The sequence below is a fragment of the Actinia tenebrosa genome, unplaced genomic scaffold, assembly GCF_029948245.1.
Source record: "Actinia tenebrosa isolate PJP-AT-01 unplaced genomic scaffold, QUT_ActTen_1.0 PGA_scaffold7__59_contigs__length_16204524, whole genome shotgun sequence".
NCBI lineage: Eukaryota > Metazoa > Cnidaria > Anthozoa > Actiniaria > Actiniidae > Actinia > Actinia tenebrosa.
In genome coordinates, this window is record NW_028292584.1 from 10,215,050 (window position 1) to 10,231,888 (window position 16,839).

Consider the following 16,839-nt stretch of genomic DNA (forward strand, 5'->3'; position numbering starts at 1 on the left):
TTGACCATCATTGACCATCATTGACCATCATTCACCATCATTCACCATCATTCACCATCATTAGACATCATTGACCATCATTCACCATCATTCACCATCATTCACCATCATTCACCATCATTAGACATCATTAGACATCATTAACCGTCATTCACCATCATTCACCATCATTCACCATCATTCACCATCATTTACCATCATTAGTTATCATTAGACATCATTGACCATCATTAGACATCATTCACCATCATTGACCATCATTGACCATCATTAGACATCATTGACCATCATTCATCATCATTGACCATCATTCACCATTCATCATTTGCGATCGTTTACGATGATTAAAAACACAACAACACTTTACAACGGGGCCAAACAAAACAAGAGAAACAAACAAAAGAGTGGATGGGAAAATGTTTGAACAGTTCGGGATATACACCTACTTGCAAAAACGTTGTCATACGAAAATAGAACATTAGTGATTTAGTGTGATAGGAATTATATTAAAAAACAAAAGACCACTGAAGCTGAACTTTTTCTTTTGTCTTTTAACGTATTCCTTTCTCACTAAATCACTAATGTTCTAATATCGTATGACAACGTTCTTGCAAGTAGGTGTAGATATATCCCTGATAAACAGAAAAGCCGCGATAACTGTATCACCTCCCCTCCCGTACCCATGAAACTTAATTTTTCGCGGGTTAGCACCAGAATCCGATGCAATATTTAAAAGATGGACATTATCCTAACAGTAAGCCAGATAAAGTGTTCTACGGCGATTTCTACGGCGTCTTAGTAAAAATGCTTGATACGATCGTGAGAAAAACGCTTTATGTTACTTATATGTGAATAACTCAAAGAAAACACCCAGTGATCCAAGAAACGAGCCATAAGCCCACACTTGTGGAAGTCCATGAGACAAGGCAACTCCATTGAAATTTTTGTAGTGTCCTCAGCTGTGTGTACAAAATCCAGAAGTCACATCAACAATATCTACTGTACATGCCACCTTACAGCCCTGGTGAGGACATCAGTGGACGACTGTATCTCCTGTGCGAGATCATCAGATTGACCTGAGAGTTTGGCAGGCACGCAAGAACACTTCGCCAGAGAGGGGCTTATGTAACGCAGGTCAGCTATGAAGTAGCGTGGGCATTAGCTTCAGTTTTACAGCCATCTGCTTATTAGATAAGCCTAATGAGCCTATGCTTCAACATGGTCAATGATGGTCAGTGAAGTCTAATGATGGTCAATGATGGTCAATGATGGTCAATGATGGTCAATGATGGTCAATGATGGTCAATGATGGTCAATGATGGTCAATGATGGTCAATGATGGTCAATGATGGTCAATGATGGTCAATGATGGTCAATGATGGTCAATGACGGTGAATGATGTCTAATGATGGTGAATGATGGTGAATGATGTCTAATGACGGTGAATGATGTCTAATGATGTCTAATGATGGTGAATGATGTCTAATGATGGTGAATGATGGTGAATGATGGTGAATGATGGTAAATGATGGTGAATGATGGTGAATGACGGTGAATGATGTCTAATGATGTCTAATGATGGTGAATGATGGTGAATGATGGTCAATGATGGTCAATGATGGTCAATGATGGTCAATGATAGTCAATGATGGTCAATGATGGTGAATGATGGTGAATGATGGTGAATGATGGTCAATGATGGTGAATGATGGTGAATGATGTCTAATGACGGTGAATGATGTCTAATGATGGTGAATGATGGTGAATCATGTCTAATGACGGTGAATGATGTCTAATGATGTCTAATGATGGTGAATGATGTCTAATGAAGGTGAATGATGGTGAATGATGGTGAATGATGTCTAATGATGGTCAATGATGGTCAATGATGGTCAACGATGTGTAATGACGGTGAATGATGGTGAATGATGGTGAATGATGGTGAATTATGGTCAATGATGATGAATGATGGTCAGTGATGTCTAATGATGGTCAATGATGGTCAATGATGGTCAATGATGGTCAATGATGGTCAATGATGTCTAATGATGGTCAATGATGGTCAATGATGGTCAATGATGGTGAATGATGTCTAATGATGGTCAATGATGGTCAATGATGGTCAATGATGGTCAATGATGGTCAATGATGGTCAATGATGGTCAATGATGGTGAATGACTGTCAATGATGGTGAATGATGGTCAATGATGTCTAATGATGGTCAATGATGGTCAATGATGTCTAATGATGGTGAATGATGTCTTATGATGGTGAATGATGGTCAATGATGTCTAATGATGGTCTATGATGTCTAATGATGTCTAATGATGGTGAATGATGGTGAATGATGGTTAATGACGGTGAATGATGGTGAATGATGGTGAATGATGTCTAATGATGGTCAATGATGGTCAATGATGGTCAATGATGGTCAATGATGGTCAATGATGGTAAATGATGGTCAATGATGGTCAATGATGGTCAATGATGTCTAATGATGGTCAATGATGGTCAGTGATGTCTAATGATGGTCAATGATGGTCAATGATGTCTAATGATGTTGAATGATGTCTAATGATGGTCAATGATGGTCAATGATGGTCAATGATGTCTAATGATGGTCAATGATGTCTAATGATGTCTAATGATGGTCAATGATGGTCAATGATGTCTAATGATGGTGAATGATGTCTAATGATGGTGAATGATGGTCAATGATGTCTAATGATGCTCGATGATATCTAATGATGTCTAATGATGTCTAATGATGGTGAATGATGGTGAATGATGGTTAATGACGGTGAATGATGGTCAATGATGGTGAATGATGTCTAATGATGGTCAATGATGGTCAATGATGGTCAATGATGGTCAATGATGGTCAATGATGGTCAATGATGGTCAATGATGGTCAATGATGGTGAATGATGGTCAGTGATGTCTAATGATGGTCAATGATGGTCAATGATGTCTAATGATGGTGAATGATGTCTAATGATGGTGAATGATGGTCAATGATGTCTAATGATGGTCGATGATGTCTAATGATGTCTAATTATGTCTAATGATGGTGAATGATGGTTAATGATGGTGAATGATGGTCAATGATGGTGAATGATGTCTAATGATGGTGAATGATGGTGAATGATGTATAATGACGGTGAATGACGGTGAATGATGGTGAATGATGGTGAATGATGTCTAATGACGGTGAATGATGTCTAATGACGGTGAATGAGGTCTAATGATGTCTAGTGATGGTGAATGATGTCTAATGATGATGAATGATGGTGAATGATGATGAATGATGGTGAATGATGGTGAATGATGGTGAATGATGTCTAATGATGGTGAATGAGGGTGAATGATGTCTAATGATGGTAAATGATGGTGAATGATGGTGAATGATGGTGAATGATGGTGAATGATGTCTAATGACGGTGAATGATGTCTAATGATGGTGACTGATGGTGAATGATGGTGAATGATGGTCCATGATGGTGAATGATGGCGAGTGAATGTCAATCATGGTCAATCATGGTCAAAGATAGTGAGATGTCTTATGACGGTGACTGACGGGAATGAAGGGGAATGATGGCGAATGATGGGGAATGACACCCAATGACAGCAAATGATGCCAAATCACATAAATACAAGAAAAATATATAGTCCGATTTGGCAGTTTGGTGTATATAGAACATGAACGTATTACCGACTACGAAATCGACACATGTGTGAGGAAAAGTTGACATAAAAATAGCTGGAAAATGGTTCGTATTTACCTCTGATTTATCTGTTATACGTGTATTAGTGCTCTCTATGGAATACACATTGATGTAGAGTTATTGGTTTTTTTTTAAAGGCGAAATTCATCGCTCAAATTATCATTCTTGGAGGTCAAGTCATTGGAAGAGCTTTCGCACAAGCTTTGAAACAAGAATTTCGAAGTAGGTTGACTTTAAATTCTGATGCAATACTGACAGAAAAACGATGAAAACTTGGTAAAAAGTAGGATATGGTTCTGTTGTTAGACGGTTTGTTTATTGAGCACGCTTGTAGACATTGTTAGATGTGGTAGCTTTGCAACTATGCTCAGTTATACACATGGTTTCAAGTAAACACCTGCACATTGTACCTTTTTCAAATTCTCTTTTAATTATCAATTTATAACGTTTGAATAAAAGCATGCAGCTTAATATCAGTATTTTAAAACTAGTTGTGAATTTTTCATGTTGAATAACTACCAACCCTTTCAGTCGTCATATGGAGCTTGCACCAGTCCCATTCATTTATTCATTCATTCACTTTAAGGTGGTGATGCAACCCGTCGCGCAGCAGCTAGTTCAGGTGAAGGAGCAAAACGTGCAGCAACCAATAGCATGATGGGAATGACAATACAGGTGGAAAAAGATTCACACATCCATTGAATATAAATACAAAATGTTACTGTAACTCAAGTGGCCAATGGTGGCTTGTTTCTAATGGTTACAACATGTTGTATCAGTTTTACTACACAAGCCAGATGCAAGTAATTGTAAATCACAACACAAATGTGATTGCTGTAAGCCACTTCTTCAACATTTGGGTACATCTGTAATTTCATTATGGATTGAAATTTGAAAGATTTAGTTAGGTTATGCTGAAAAAACTAATGTTAATGCAAATGAATAGGATTTTGTATCAGAATTACAAAACTCTTCATGTTTTGACTTTTATTGTGTTTGGTTCATGAATAAAATAAACATGTTGAATAAGTTTTGATAAAGGTTTTACATATAATCCGTTATTCATTTACAATAATTAATTTTGATTCAATTACTTTTTCCCCTTTTAGGAAGCAAAACAGATACTCAATGTTCAAGAACTGGATAAGGAAGTAATACAAAAAGTAAGAGAAACAAAACCTTCAAATGATCCCATTTTTATAGAATAATGATGATTATGATACTTTTTGGTTGACACCTTTGTTGGGACCTGGTGGTCTGTTGGTCAGTCCTTCAATTAGCATAGTTTTTTGGGTTTTTTTTAATTTATGCTATTGTAGGTTTGTGTTTCATTTATGTATCATTCATGTTCATGCTCACTTGGTTGTAAAGTTTATAACATAAAAAATAAAATACTTTTCTTCCACTTTAATTTTTATGTTCATTTATTTTTTTCATCAGAATTTTGATCACTTATTTAAAATAAATGACAAGAAAGCTGGTGGCTCATTCTATCTACAGTCAAAGGTAACAGTGTTATATTCATTTTGATCTTTCTTCTTCCTTAAGGAAACCTAGTGAAGGCTTAAACTTATTACTATGAGGTAAAACACCTGTGCTGACCAATAATTATTATCTATGGCCAATGTTTTTCCCTTGTTTGCTCAAACCAAGGAAACCAGTAACGTCAGTGTTACATTACTTCTATCAGAGTTTTCAAACTCAGGGCTAGTATTTGAATTTTTACTTGATAGACTTCTGGAATAAAATAAAATGAAAGCCTTCTCTAGTTACATGACTTTACAGATACTGCTTTGAATATGAAAGAAAAATATGAAGTTCAAAGATATTTGAAGAGTTGACTACAACTGCCTTGTTAAGTTCAAGCCCTAAAAATGATAATAATGATGGCTATGATTGACTGAATTAGTTTTACTTGAGGCATTGTAGCATTGATGGAAAAATAATTCATAGAAAATAAGCTGTTTAAGCAATACTCCTTCAATTTTAGCATTTATCTTAAAGACTTAAACTATAGGGGGAGTGTACAGTAGGATGATATACTCATACATTTTCATTGTTTTTATTTAAAGGTGGTACGAGCAAAGGAACGAATAGATGAAGAATTGACGCAGCAGAACTCAAGCAGTAAAAATAAAGAAAGTTCAACAACAGAGAGTTGCTTGTCAATGAAAGGAACTTTACATGAGGAGAAAAACTTCACTGAATTTTGAAGAACCTGTTATTATGTTCCAGTATGGACAAACAACACGTAAAAGAAAGAAAATGAAGTTTACTACATGCAGAAAAATTTCCCTAAAAATCTGTGAATATGTGTGTGTATATGTGTGTACTGTGTGATCATCTTAATCATGTCATCATCATCTTGACTTGTCATCGTAATCATTTTATTCTTTTAAGCATTTGATCATGCTGGGTGTGTACAAAGACTTAAATGGTATTAATGTTGAAATGTTTAAGTTGTTTACTATACCTGGAGCAATTCTAAGGTTTCACTATTAATATTTTTGGATTATATTTGGTCAGTTTTCTTACAACATTTTTACCAGTAAATGACTAATTTGAATACATTTCAGTGTAAAATGTCTTTCTTGAATTCACTTGAGAGCAAATTCATCACAATAGAGGTTTTGTCAGATCACGTCAGCAGCTGTGTTAAGGGGCAAGAACCAGGAATCAGATAGTCTCCTCTGCAGCTGCCATTAGTTTTGGTCCCAGATCCTCATAGGCCCTAAACTAATGACGGCTGTGGAGGAGACTAGGAATCAGAGAAAGGGGGTGAAAAACTTTGGCATAAGAGGAACCTGTAAAGATGATAATATGTGGACCGCGTAGCACTTATGAAATACAAGATATAGAAATATAGATAAGTTATAGTGCTTGGGAACGAGGTTATTCCGGGCGAAAGACCCTTGGAAATAAATTCGGAAAAATTAGTTTCCCAGCAAGGTCGGAAATTAATTTTTCCAAATTTCCGACCTCGCTGGGAAACTAATTTTTCCGAATTTATTACCAAGGGTCTTTCGCCCGGAATAACCTTGTTTCCAAGCACTATAACTTATCTATATTTCTATATCTAATAAGAGAAACCTCTATGACTAAACAAATTAAATAAAGGTGGCTGCAACACTTTAGGCCCACCCCTTAAATCCACCAATGAAAACAATGTTATTGTTTTGCCAAAGAAAAGGGGTTCTGTTGCTCTCCCATGTGACATGGCTGTTGGCATGTGATTATGAAGATCCTCGATGGTTCTATGTTGAGTTTGCACTCAATAAAATAAGATATCGAGGAATCTGTCCTCTTCTATGATATTGTGTTGTGGTCACTCAAGCAAATTAGGGGAATATCTATTTGTAATCAAAATCTTGGTAATGAACATTATTTTAATTATAATTATTATGGTATTAACATTTGTAAATAATCTAATCTGGTTCAGCAGAATAAACTATGCATATAGTACAGATAGGCTAGCTAGTTGGACTAAAACTCTTGTTATTCCATCTTTGAAGTTGGATCATTGAGCATATTTACGATCTTATTATAGCTATTGTATACATTTGTTTCTTACAGCACATTAATACAATTAATCAAAATATGGCATATGTCTGACTAGCCTCATATTCACAAGAAAACACAAAAGCGATTTCACAGGAATCAGAGGCTAGTCAATCCAAAACAATAGTTATTCAAGTAGATACATCCCAAAAATTGCTGCTTCTAATTTACATATTTGTTAAAGTAAAACCTGTGCAGAAAGTTTCTTTTGTTTGGAACACCAAATTATGACTGTCTGGGTGAATGAAAAAGCTCTATATATGAGAATTCTGTGGAAAATCTGGGACAAAAGAGTGATTATCTTAGAAGTTACCGTAGTGTAAATTGTGTAAATAGAAACACTGAGCACGACATTCTTTCTATGCTACCGCCCTAAAAAACCGTTTTGAAGACGGTTTTTGCTTCAGGATAAGTCTAACTGCATCAGATAATCTGAGAACGTAAGCACAGTACCCAAAGAAGCACATAAACAAATCAAGTAAAACCAAAAAAAAAATCGGTCAAGTTTACGCGCAACAATCAACCAGGACTTTTGGTTCTCCTCTGCTTTGATTTGGTTTTCCACCTCTCGCCGTTCTTCTGTTGTCTTCTCTTCCTCTTTGGCTGGTGGTGAGTTAAACTCTGCTTCATTTATTGCCGCTTCTGACATGAGGATCAAAGATGGCCCTTCTTTCAAGATGGTCTCCGAAGGTTTATCCGCCTTTTTAGGCTTTATTTCATTATTCTTTGAAGCGCATTGACAAAGAAAAAGAAGTTTGACGATAGCAGGGACTTCTCGAGTAGCGTGAACAACTTTGAGAACTAGTAGTGTAGAGATAAGAGCAAATGCTGCTTCGAGAAAAATTATAGCAAAGATGACTCCAAGAAGAGAAACGTTTCTCGAATTGTGCGGCAACAGATCCGAGAAGAGAAGAAGATAGACACTGAGGGAAAGAAGAAGCGAGGAACAAAAGCCTATCCTCTCGCCATTATCAGGTGGGATGATAAAACTGAAGAAGACAAGCAGAGAAAGTATCGCGCTTGGACAGAGAAGATAGAGAATGTAAAAAGTTGGGATTCGTTCCATGCCAAGGTGGAGTTTGACGTGCGCAAAAGTTGTAGAACAGCAATCGCCCTTCTCCTTGACGAGCTGTATCTTGTTCTCTATTATCTTCCATTCTTCGTTGCCCATTTGTCTGGTATCTGTGAAGTTACATTGGACAAAGTATTTTTTTATATTATTTAAAAGTAGGAATTACTTCTATTGACTATGAAAATTTGCAGGATATTTTCCTCGTTGGGCGCGGATTCTTCTTTTCGCTATCGAGGCGGCATATCAAAATCAAATCAAAAGCTGGCATGCATTTTGTTTGCAAGGGTTGCACGAAGAGACGTGGATGGCGCTATCCGTTGGAGACATCCACAGTTATCGAGTTAATAAAGTGATAGTGCTGTTATCCAATAAAAGTAATTTATCTACTGGATAAGGATTTGTCAGACGGGCTAGCGCTATCCACTCTACATGCAACCGGGCCGAGCACTATGTTTCTTGATGCTCACCATGAGAATAACAGGCTTAAGGGAAGATATAATTATTTATTCATTCATTAAAACCAACGTTCAAGCATGCACAGTGACTGTTGACCAGATAAATATTTTGAGTAATTTTTAACTACGGACACACGGTGCAACATTGCACGCAATGTTGTATGTAATTGATGTTGCAAGCCATGACACACGACGCAATTTGTTGCATGCAACGTTGCTGAAGTAGAAAACTATCCTACTTTAGCAACATTGCCTGCGATGTTGCGCGCAATGTTGCACCGTGTGTCCGTGCCTTTACACCCGTCCAAACAGTGATATCTGGTCAATATCTGATGTTGCGTGCAATGTTGCACCGTGTGTCCGTGCCTTTACACACGTCTAAACAGTGATATCTGGTCAATATCTGATGTTGCGCGCAATGTTGCACCGTGTGTCCGTGCCTTTACACCCGTCCAAACAGTGATATCTGGTCAATATCTGATGTTGCGTGCAATGTTGCACCGTGTGTCCGTGCCTTTACACACGTCTAAACAGTGATATCTGGTCAATATCTGATGTTGCGCGCAATGTTGCACCGTGTGTCCGTGCCTTTACACACGTCCAAACAGTGATATCTGGTCAATATCTGATGTTGCGCGCAATGTTGCACCGTGTGTCCGTGCCTTTACACACGTCCAAACAGTGATATCTGGTCAATATCTGATGTTGCGCGCAATGTTGCACCGTGTGTCCGTGCCTTTACACACGTCTAAACAGTGATATCTGGTCAATATCTGATGTTGCGCGCAATGTTGCACCGTGTGTCCGTGCCTTTACACACGTCTAAACAGTGATATCTGGTCAATATCTGATGTTGCGCGCAATGTTGTACCGTGTGTCCGTGCCTTTACACACGTCTAAACAGTGATATCTGGTCAATATCGTTATCTACTTACCCTGTGTGTCGGTGTGGATTTCTTTCACGTGGAAAACAAGAGAAACATAATAAGTAAGTAAAACTGAGGAACTTATTAGCATCACATGGCGGCCATATTGTTGATAGGTACGTTATTATCTGAGGCTCGAAATATCGAAGCAAACGTTAACAATTCCAGCCTATCGGGACTAGTTGTTTTTTATTTTCTCCTTTTTGCGCCAACGTGTCTGTCGCGTCCAACAAACAGTTCAACCTTTTCGACTCCCCCTTTGCATTATATATAGTTACATTATGTGACACCTTTAGAAATCTTCTAATTCCCTTGCATGGAATTTGGAATAGACCCATTCAGCTTGGACGTAATCATTTCCATTTCACACTACTACAGTATCATTTCGTTTATTTAACTTTATATAACATTGGTTATACATTAAACCGAAGCTGAAAAGGTCTGTTATGAAAATCACCTTTCATTTTCCGGCTCAAGAATAATTTAGGATATAAAGATGCACCCACATGATGACGTACGTTGCTTACGAGAGGAAAGACCCTACACCCTTCGCTCACCGCTTCAAACTGATCGCAGCGGGATTGACACATGATCTTCCCCGTAGCAAGCCATGTTGTCGTGTATCGACACCTGTCCCAAGTACATACCTGGTAGCAGGCGGATGTCCAAGAACTTGGTATCGTACGATTCAGATGCAAAATCCATCACGTATTTTTGTTTATCGAAAGGAAACTTCTGGACTTTTATCTGGCATTCACTATCATGAATGGCTAGCGACACCCAGACATTGGTGCCATTACTGTAGACAGTCACCCAGCTCTCGTAATGATTGATCGTTTGACGTGAAGGGTTGCTAGCACTGTGAAAAAAATGGGGAAAAGACTTCTGTTCTTAATTATTTGTCCATCTAAAATATCTTTCAGCCGTAGTTTCACTCTCATCCCACATCACGTGATTTCGCTTCTCTCAATCAGTGAAATTTGTTGGTAGCTATATATTTCCTTGTTCCAGGTTTCCAGGTTTATCTCAACCCAAAAAAAATTAGCCAATCAGTGCATAAATTTTGTTTATTTTCTATATAATCCCTGCTTCCAGGCTGACAGGTTTCTCTCAGACCGAACAAATCAGCCAATTAGTGAATTTTGTTCGTAGCTATATATTTCCTAGTTCCAGGTTTTCCAGGTCTTCTCTCAGCCCGAAGAAATTAGCCAATCAGTGGAATTTGTTCCTATACTTGTAGCTATATGTTTCCTAATTCCGGGATTAATTTCTGGCTCGATTATCAACAGCTTTTACCCTATTCTCCCTTGGCAGCCGCGGTTTTAGTCTCGCTCCATACCCCTACGGTGCACTTAAGAGAGAAGTGGATCGTAGGGGAATGGAACGAGCCTAAAACGGCTGCAAGGGAGACTACTTTAACTCGGAATAAATAAAAATAAATAAAACTCGATCTATGCCACGCGGCAATTATTTACCACAGGACTCTCAGCTAACTATATATAATTTAACTATACGAACTAGATACTTTCGCCAAACCTGTTAAGTAGAGTGATATCTGGTACCCAGATCTCATCTTTGCTCATGCGTATTTGGCCGATGCCGTCGTGTTTGGCCTTGTCCCAAGTGAGAAATGGATTGTGCCAGATCTTTCGATACAAGTTAAGAACATAAGTATCAAGACAGAGAGTTTCAAACATTCTTAAAAATTTCTTTTGGATATTTGAAAAAAACTATAGAGATGCGTTCAAGGGTTTCAAAATTTCAAGGGCTTTGTCCTCTTGAAGTTCAAAACGTGTATGGTTCATCAATAAGGTTTGGAAGGTTATTCAGTCAGTTAAAGCGGTTTTGTGCCCGCGCACTTTGTGGGATCAAATCGAACGTTCAACAGTAATTAGACTGGTTTAGCCGATTTATCTTTTACAGCAAATACCTGTTTTATCAACAGTTTCGACGTGACCATATGATTCTTGTTGTCCTGTAAATAAATGACAAAACTGATCAGCCATTCCTGGTTTGACGTCATAACTCAGCTACCTAGAATTTACGGATCTCACGGGTTACATGTAACGTAGCCGCCATGTTGGATGAATTGAACAAAATATTTGGTCTTGGTTTCTTTTAGGTCTTTGTGTCATCCAACATGGCGGCCATGTCTTTCATCATTGTCCTTTTATTCTCATATTGCATAAGCTTACCACGTTGATGAGGCTAATGAGTTTCAACGAGAAAGAGACATTAACAATGGTCAGCGGTAATAAGACTGGACGAACAAATCGATCATAGCTGGTCAGTAGCTCTTGTCGAAGTGCATGCTCAGAAGAAGCATTTGGCATTTTCACTGCTGTTGTTTTACATATTTAGAACAAAAGAAAAAAGGGAAGACTGGTATAGCAATAATGATGAATTCTCTACTTTCACATCCCCATAATGCCTTGCGTCTTTGGGGGGTAACCAATCAAAAAACTATCCCAAATTGAAAGGTTTCTTAATTGAATTTATACTATACCTGCTTTTATCTGTACAATACTGATTATCAGTTTATTCCAAGTTATTTTTGCGTGTACAGATCATCAAGGGTTTTGGTCTTACAGAAAATGTATTGACTTACGAAAAAATGTTTAAAATTTACCTTAAAAGTCTTCAAGCTTCTATCTTTTTCTGTTTTTTACTTCTTCATTTTATTTTTGGATACCAAACAAGGTATCATCAACATTGTCTGATCAGCCTTCAGCAATATAAGTGGGTTTTTACCCTCTGGTTACCCCCAAAGACGCAAAGTATTATGGGGATGTGAAAGTAGAGAATTGCTCACAGTTGTCACAAGTCACAGCTTGTTTAACGGGGTGCAGAATGGTAAAGAGCAATGAGTTAGAAATTGGACCAATTCACCCTGCAGCTGAATTGATAGTTCACATGTCTGGTTTTCAAGAGCAATTTAGAAACTTGTGTTTATCCTACAATATATTAGGGTATTTGGTGGTTTGTTCTTGCTTTTGTAAGTTTTTTGAAAAATACTGTTGCTGTTTTATCACTCTTCCAAGACCATGATTCTTAGCACGGAAATAAGTTTTCATGTGACGATATATTGAAATAAGGCAATTACAACATGTGCTGATAAATGTTTAACGATGATGATTATTTTGCTGTAATCAATCAAGTATATGAGAGTGCGAGTTGATTGTGAGGTGAATTAATACTGAATTAATACTGAATTAATTAATTAATTAACATCGATATTTTAATACATTACCATCGCTGAATTGAGATGTCAGTACAAATGCGCATGCACTCAAAACCAACCCTGGAAGAAACATCTGCATTCTGACAACGTAATAATGTCAATCAAAGATGGATCCAGGAATGAAAAGAAAAAATGAAATAAAAAAAGTCAAATGATGAGAATTATTATTGTGTCGGTTATGGTTATAGTTATAATCTAGTGAGAACCAAAAGATCGTTTCAGTCCTTGGGTTTCTTATGTCGTTTTTATCAATAATCCTGAACCCATGCTGAACCTGAGCAATGAAAATAAAAACAATGTAAAGGACAAGGGAATTAATAATGACAAATGTAAACATTGACAAGTTGGTGAGATCGTTTTGTTTTGTTTTGTTTTTTTTGTTGGTTTGTTTGTTTTTTGGGTTTTTTGTTGTTGTTGTCTTTTTTGTTTTTGTCTTTTTCTTTTTGTTTTTTTGTTTTTTTGTTTTTTTGTTTTTTTGTTTTTTTGTTTTTTTGTTTTTTTGTTTTTTTGTTTTTTTGTTTTTTTGTTTTTTTGTTTTTTTGTGTTTTTGTTGTTGTTGTTGTTTTTTGTTGTTTTTTGTTTTGTTTTTGTTATTTATTTATTTATTTGTTTGTTTTTGTTTTTTGTTGATTTTGTTTGTTTTTTTTTGTTTTGTTTTTTTTCTTTTTTTTTTTCTTTTTTGTTTTTTGTTGGTTTTTTTTTGCTGATCAAGGATAAGGGATTTTAAGATAAATAAAGCTGCTGATAGCAATCAAGTAATTATAACCAAAAACTTCTGCCACTTTGAACATAATTTGTCATGACTCATATCCGATTTAAACATGTTATTCAAACAGCAATGCAGAGCAGTGACAGCTCTAGTATTGTTCGAGATTAAAATCCTATAGGTGGACGTATTGTTTACATTTCCAAAAATCAACTTTTAAGCCATAAACGATTGGACTCAAGAAATATAAAGAAGTCATAACTGTTGATTATATTTATCGATTTGAGAGAAGTTGCCTCATTAGTTCAGGAGATAAATTTTGCTGTAAATGTAGGTTGCCAACATCTTGCCAACCAAAATACATTTACTGTAAAATTTCACAACGGTTAACTTGAAAACCATCAAAAGATTTGTCCTCAAATTCTCAGATACCTTCCAAAGCGATAGGATCCGCCCTACGAGCTCATGCAATCACGAACTCTTTGAAAAACTAACTCGTGCAAATCAATCCCAAATTGAACTCGAAATCATATTATTATCTATACTAATAGAATTTTAAGATAATCATAGACACTCATATCATGACAGAAGTTCATTTCATGAAATTCTAATTTCCTAAAAAGTGTTTTGCATGCAGATCATTAATAACTCTTCGCAAAATCAAACATATTAGAGGAAATTCTAATAACTGTATGTTAAGCAAAGTTTTATTTGCTATCAGTGATGGTTTTTGAGTTTATAATATATACACTCTACAAAATTACTCGATTCTGATTGGACAAGAGGAGTTCCCAAATTGTACTCTCTGTAGAGTCCCAAAGTTAAGTTTCTCAATTTTGTTCAGTGTATTATAAACAAAAAATCGCACAATCTTCTCGTACAATTCGGAATTTATAGATACTCGTGATGTTTTGAAAGTTCTCAAATTGAACTTGCCTCTCGAGATCGTGTGATTTCCTATACAAAGTTTTCATTATCTGTCTTGTTTTTTTTTTTTTTTTTTTTTTTTTGGTTAACGCAAAAGAAAAATAATTGACTAACCTTCCGAAAATAAAAAGAGATAAGAAACTGAAAAAAAAAACATATGAGAAAAAGCCACGATTTTTTAACAGAAGACATGAGCGCCTGGGGAATTTACTGAATTATAAAATAATTGCTTCCCAATATTTCACGTTTTCCGGATGTTTAGCTAAGAAGACCGAGGGATTGAAAAAGCACATTTAAAATAATTATTCTGAAAAGTAATTCAAAAGGCCGTCTTAAACTAATGATGATGGATAAAATACATAGAAATAAACTGCATGTCAAAAGTAATTCTCTTGCCTTACATTAATATATCCGCAACCAGCGCGAACGTCGAACTTCAAAAGTAACTCGTTCAGTATCCTGAACAAAGTCGTGTGCTAACATATCATACTGGCATACATTATCAAACACCGACTCACCTTGCAAACGCCTTTACCTTATTCCTGATGGATGTTTACTGATCAAGTGCAAGATATCTCCCAGTCTCAATAATCACTATCCAATCAAAAGATGCGTGTACACCTGTCCGATTGAGCCCTTGGTGATAACAGTTTTGATTGAGTTTTTCAGTCCTTCCTGACGTCTTATTCTTATTTTTTATTTGCAAGTCTGTTTTCTTCCATGTTTACCTAAGCATCAATTCGAACTTCAATTACTTCAAGTTTCACGATTAATATTTTTTTATTGATTGATCTGCATTATTGATATGCACAGTCTATACACTTTACCCTTATATTTGAAAAGTCTTTTTTTGTTCGTACATATGTAAATTATTTTGCCTGACTTCAGTTCTAACTCTTGATTCTGTATTTCTGTGACCGAAGTATTTGCTTCAGGATTACGGACCTGAGTTTTTAAGAAAAGATACAGCGATTTTGTGTTATATATAATTTTGTGTTATATTATAATTGCCCTACCGTAGAAGCCACTGCATGGCCGTTAACTAACTGACGGTCATGTTTAGAAAGTCCTTAGATACAAGAGAGGGATTCTTGCGGAATAGCCGATAGATCTTAGTTTAAATAGTAATTTCTACTTCGCCTAAGTCTTGGTTCAACATTCCTATTATACCAACAGTAACGACAAAAGCAAACAAGAAACACCAGAAGAAGAAGCGATCCAAGCGGCGAGCAACTTTATGCCAAGTCAACTCGTCTCCAGGTTCCTCGTCAGGTTCGTGTTGTTCTACTCTAGTTCCCTGATTCACGTTTGCTAATGAAATGTCTTCAGCTGCTGTCTCGGACTTGATACTGAGGGGTGGCTCTTCTTCATTCAGTGAGTGTGATCGATTAGTTATCTGGTTTTTCTTTGCTCGGTCTAGTGGGCATTGTTTCTTTATAGATGAACCAAGGCGAGAAAAGAAACAGTAGTGCAAAAGCTTAAAAACTGCGGGAATTTCCCCCGTCGCGTGGTATGCTTTAAGAACAAACAAAGTCGCGACGAGAACTGCGGCTGACTCAAGAAATATCAACACAAACGCTACTCCAAAAAGATTCAACTTTCTAGAGGTATTGGGCATGAGTTCCGAGAAGAGAAGAAGATAGACACTGAGAGAAAGAAGAAGCGAGGAACAAAAGCCTATCCTCTCGCCATTATCCGGTGGGATGATAAAACTGAGAATACAAGCAGGGAAAGGACTATGCTAAGGAGAAAGAAGGTAAGATAATGTAAAGGTTAGGAATACGAGTTATGCGTGAGTGAATTTGACGTGTACGAAAGGTGTGGAACAGCAGCTAACTTTGCTTCCCTTGGCGAAAAGCAGTGAAACGAGCCAGTCTCCCATTCTCCATTACTGAAGGCGAGGAGTACTGGTTGACTGTTTTAAGAATCTACTTTAAAAAAACGAAAAAAATCTAAAATTTTAATACCTTAGATTTTGAAAATGTTTGTAGTCCCAAGGCTTCCTTATTTCCTAGCACAGTGTAGAGCAAGAAACTCTAATTCAACCCCCCTGAATCGAACGACGGCGGCGCGCGTATGAGACGGAATGTTCCGCAAGTAACACCGTGGGGTGCATAGAGAAACCCATCAATAAGATAGAGGAAGCGACCTGATAAAACGATGCACAAAAACATTCGGTTGTACGAAGATGAAAAGAAATACAATTTCTTGTCGCCCTTTTCAACATT

General features: G+C 36.7%; 2 protein-coding genes across 4 annotated transcripts; one reads left to right on the top strand and one right to left on the bottom strand.

Moving 5' to 3' along the window:
* Nucleotides 1–3,701: 3,701 nt before the first annotated feature.
* On the top strand, nt 3,702–6,296 carry LOC148905572 (mitochondrial import inner membrane translocase subunit tim16-like). Its single transcript, XM_089040416.1, has 6 exons — nt 3,702–3,771; nt 3,864–3,948; nt 4,313–4,401; nt 4,836–4,889; nt 5,167–5,232; nt 5,799–6,296. Exons 1-6 carry the CDS (start codon nt 3,769–3,771, stop codon nt 5,937–5,939), a joined length of 438 nt encoding a protein of 145 aa, XP_088896542.1. The 5' UTR covers nt 3,702–3,768; the 3' UTR covers nt 5,940–6,296.
* A 798-nt stretch (nt 6,297–7,094) lies between these two features.
* Nucleotides 7,095–15,732, bottom strand: LOC148905573 (neuronal acetylcholine receptor subunit alpha-2-like). Of its 3 annotated transcripts, none has more exons than XM_089040415.1 (8): nt 15,130–15,732; nt 12,988–13,058; nt 11,933–12,078; nt 11,668–11,712; nt 11,274–11,383; nt 10,385–10,596; nt 9,747–9,767; nt 7,095–8,466 (listed from the first exon to the last, which is right to left on the bottom strand). In XM_089040415.1, the coding sequence occupies exons 2-8, from the start codon at nt 13,055–13,057 to the stop codon at nt 7,688–7,690; spliced, it is 1,383 nt and encodes a 460-aa protein (XP_088896541.1). In that variant the 5' UTR covers nt 13,058; nt 15,130–15,732; the 3' UTR covers nt 7,095–7,687. The 3 variants fall into 3 exon arrangements, with proteins under 3 accessions (XP_088896541.1, XP_088896539.1, XP_088896540.1); XM_089040413.1 differs by having other exon boundaries at nt 15,013–15,732; XM_089040414.1 differs by lacking the exon at nt 15,130–15,732 and having other exon boundaries at nt 12,988–13,449.
* Nucleotides 15,733–16,839: the final 1,107 nt, after the last annotated feature.

What these genes read in the sequence shown, in the direction of transcription:
- LOC148905572 (XM_089040416.1), top strand. An exon ending in ATAAGGAAGTAATACAAAAA is followed by an intron (nt 4,890 to 5,166) that starts GTAAGAGAAACA and finishes TTTTTTCATCAG; the next exon opens with AATTTTGATCACTTATTTAA. An exon ending in CATTCTATCTACAGTCAAAG is followed by an intron (nt 5,233 to 5,798) that starts GTAACAGTGTTA and finishes TTTTATTTAAAG; the next exon opens with GTGGTACGAGCAAAGGAACG.
- LOC148905573 (XM_089040415.1), bottom strand. Translation starts at nt 13,057, where the DNA reads ATGCAGATGTTTCTTCCAGGGTTGGTTTTGAGTGCATGCGCATTTGTA. An exon ending in CGAAACTGTTGATAAAACAG is followed by an intron (nt 11,384 to 11,667) that starts GTATTTGCTGTA and finishes TTGTATCGAAAG; the next exon opens with ATCTGGCACAATCCATTTCT. An exon ending in AATCCACACCGACACACAGG is followed by an intron (nt 8,467 to 9,746) that starts GTAAGTAGATAA and finishes GTAACTTCACAG; the next exon opens with ATACCAGACAAATGGGCAAC.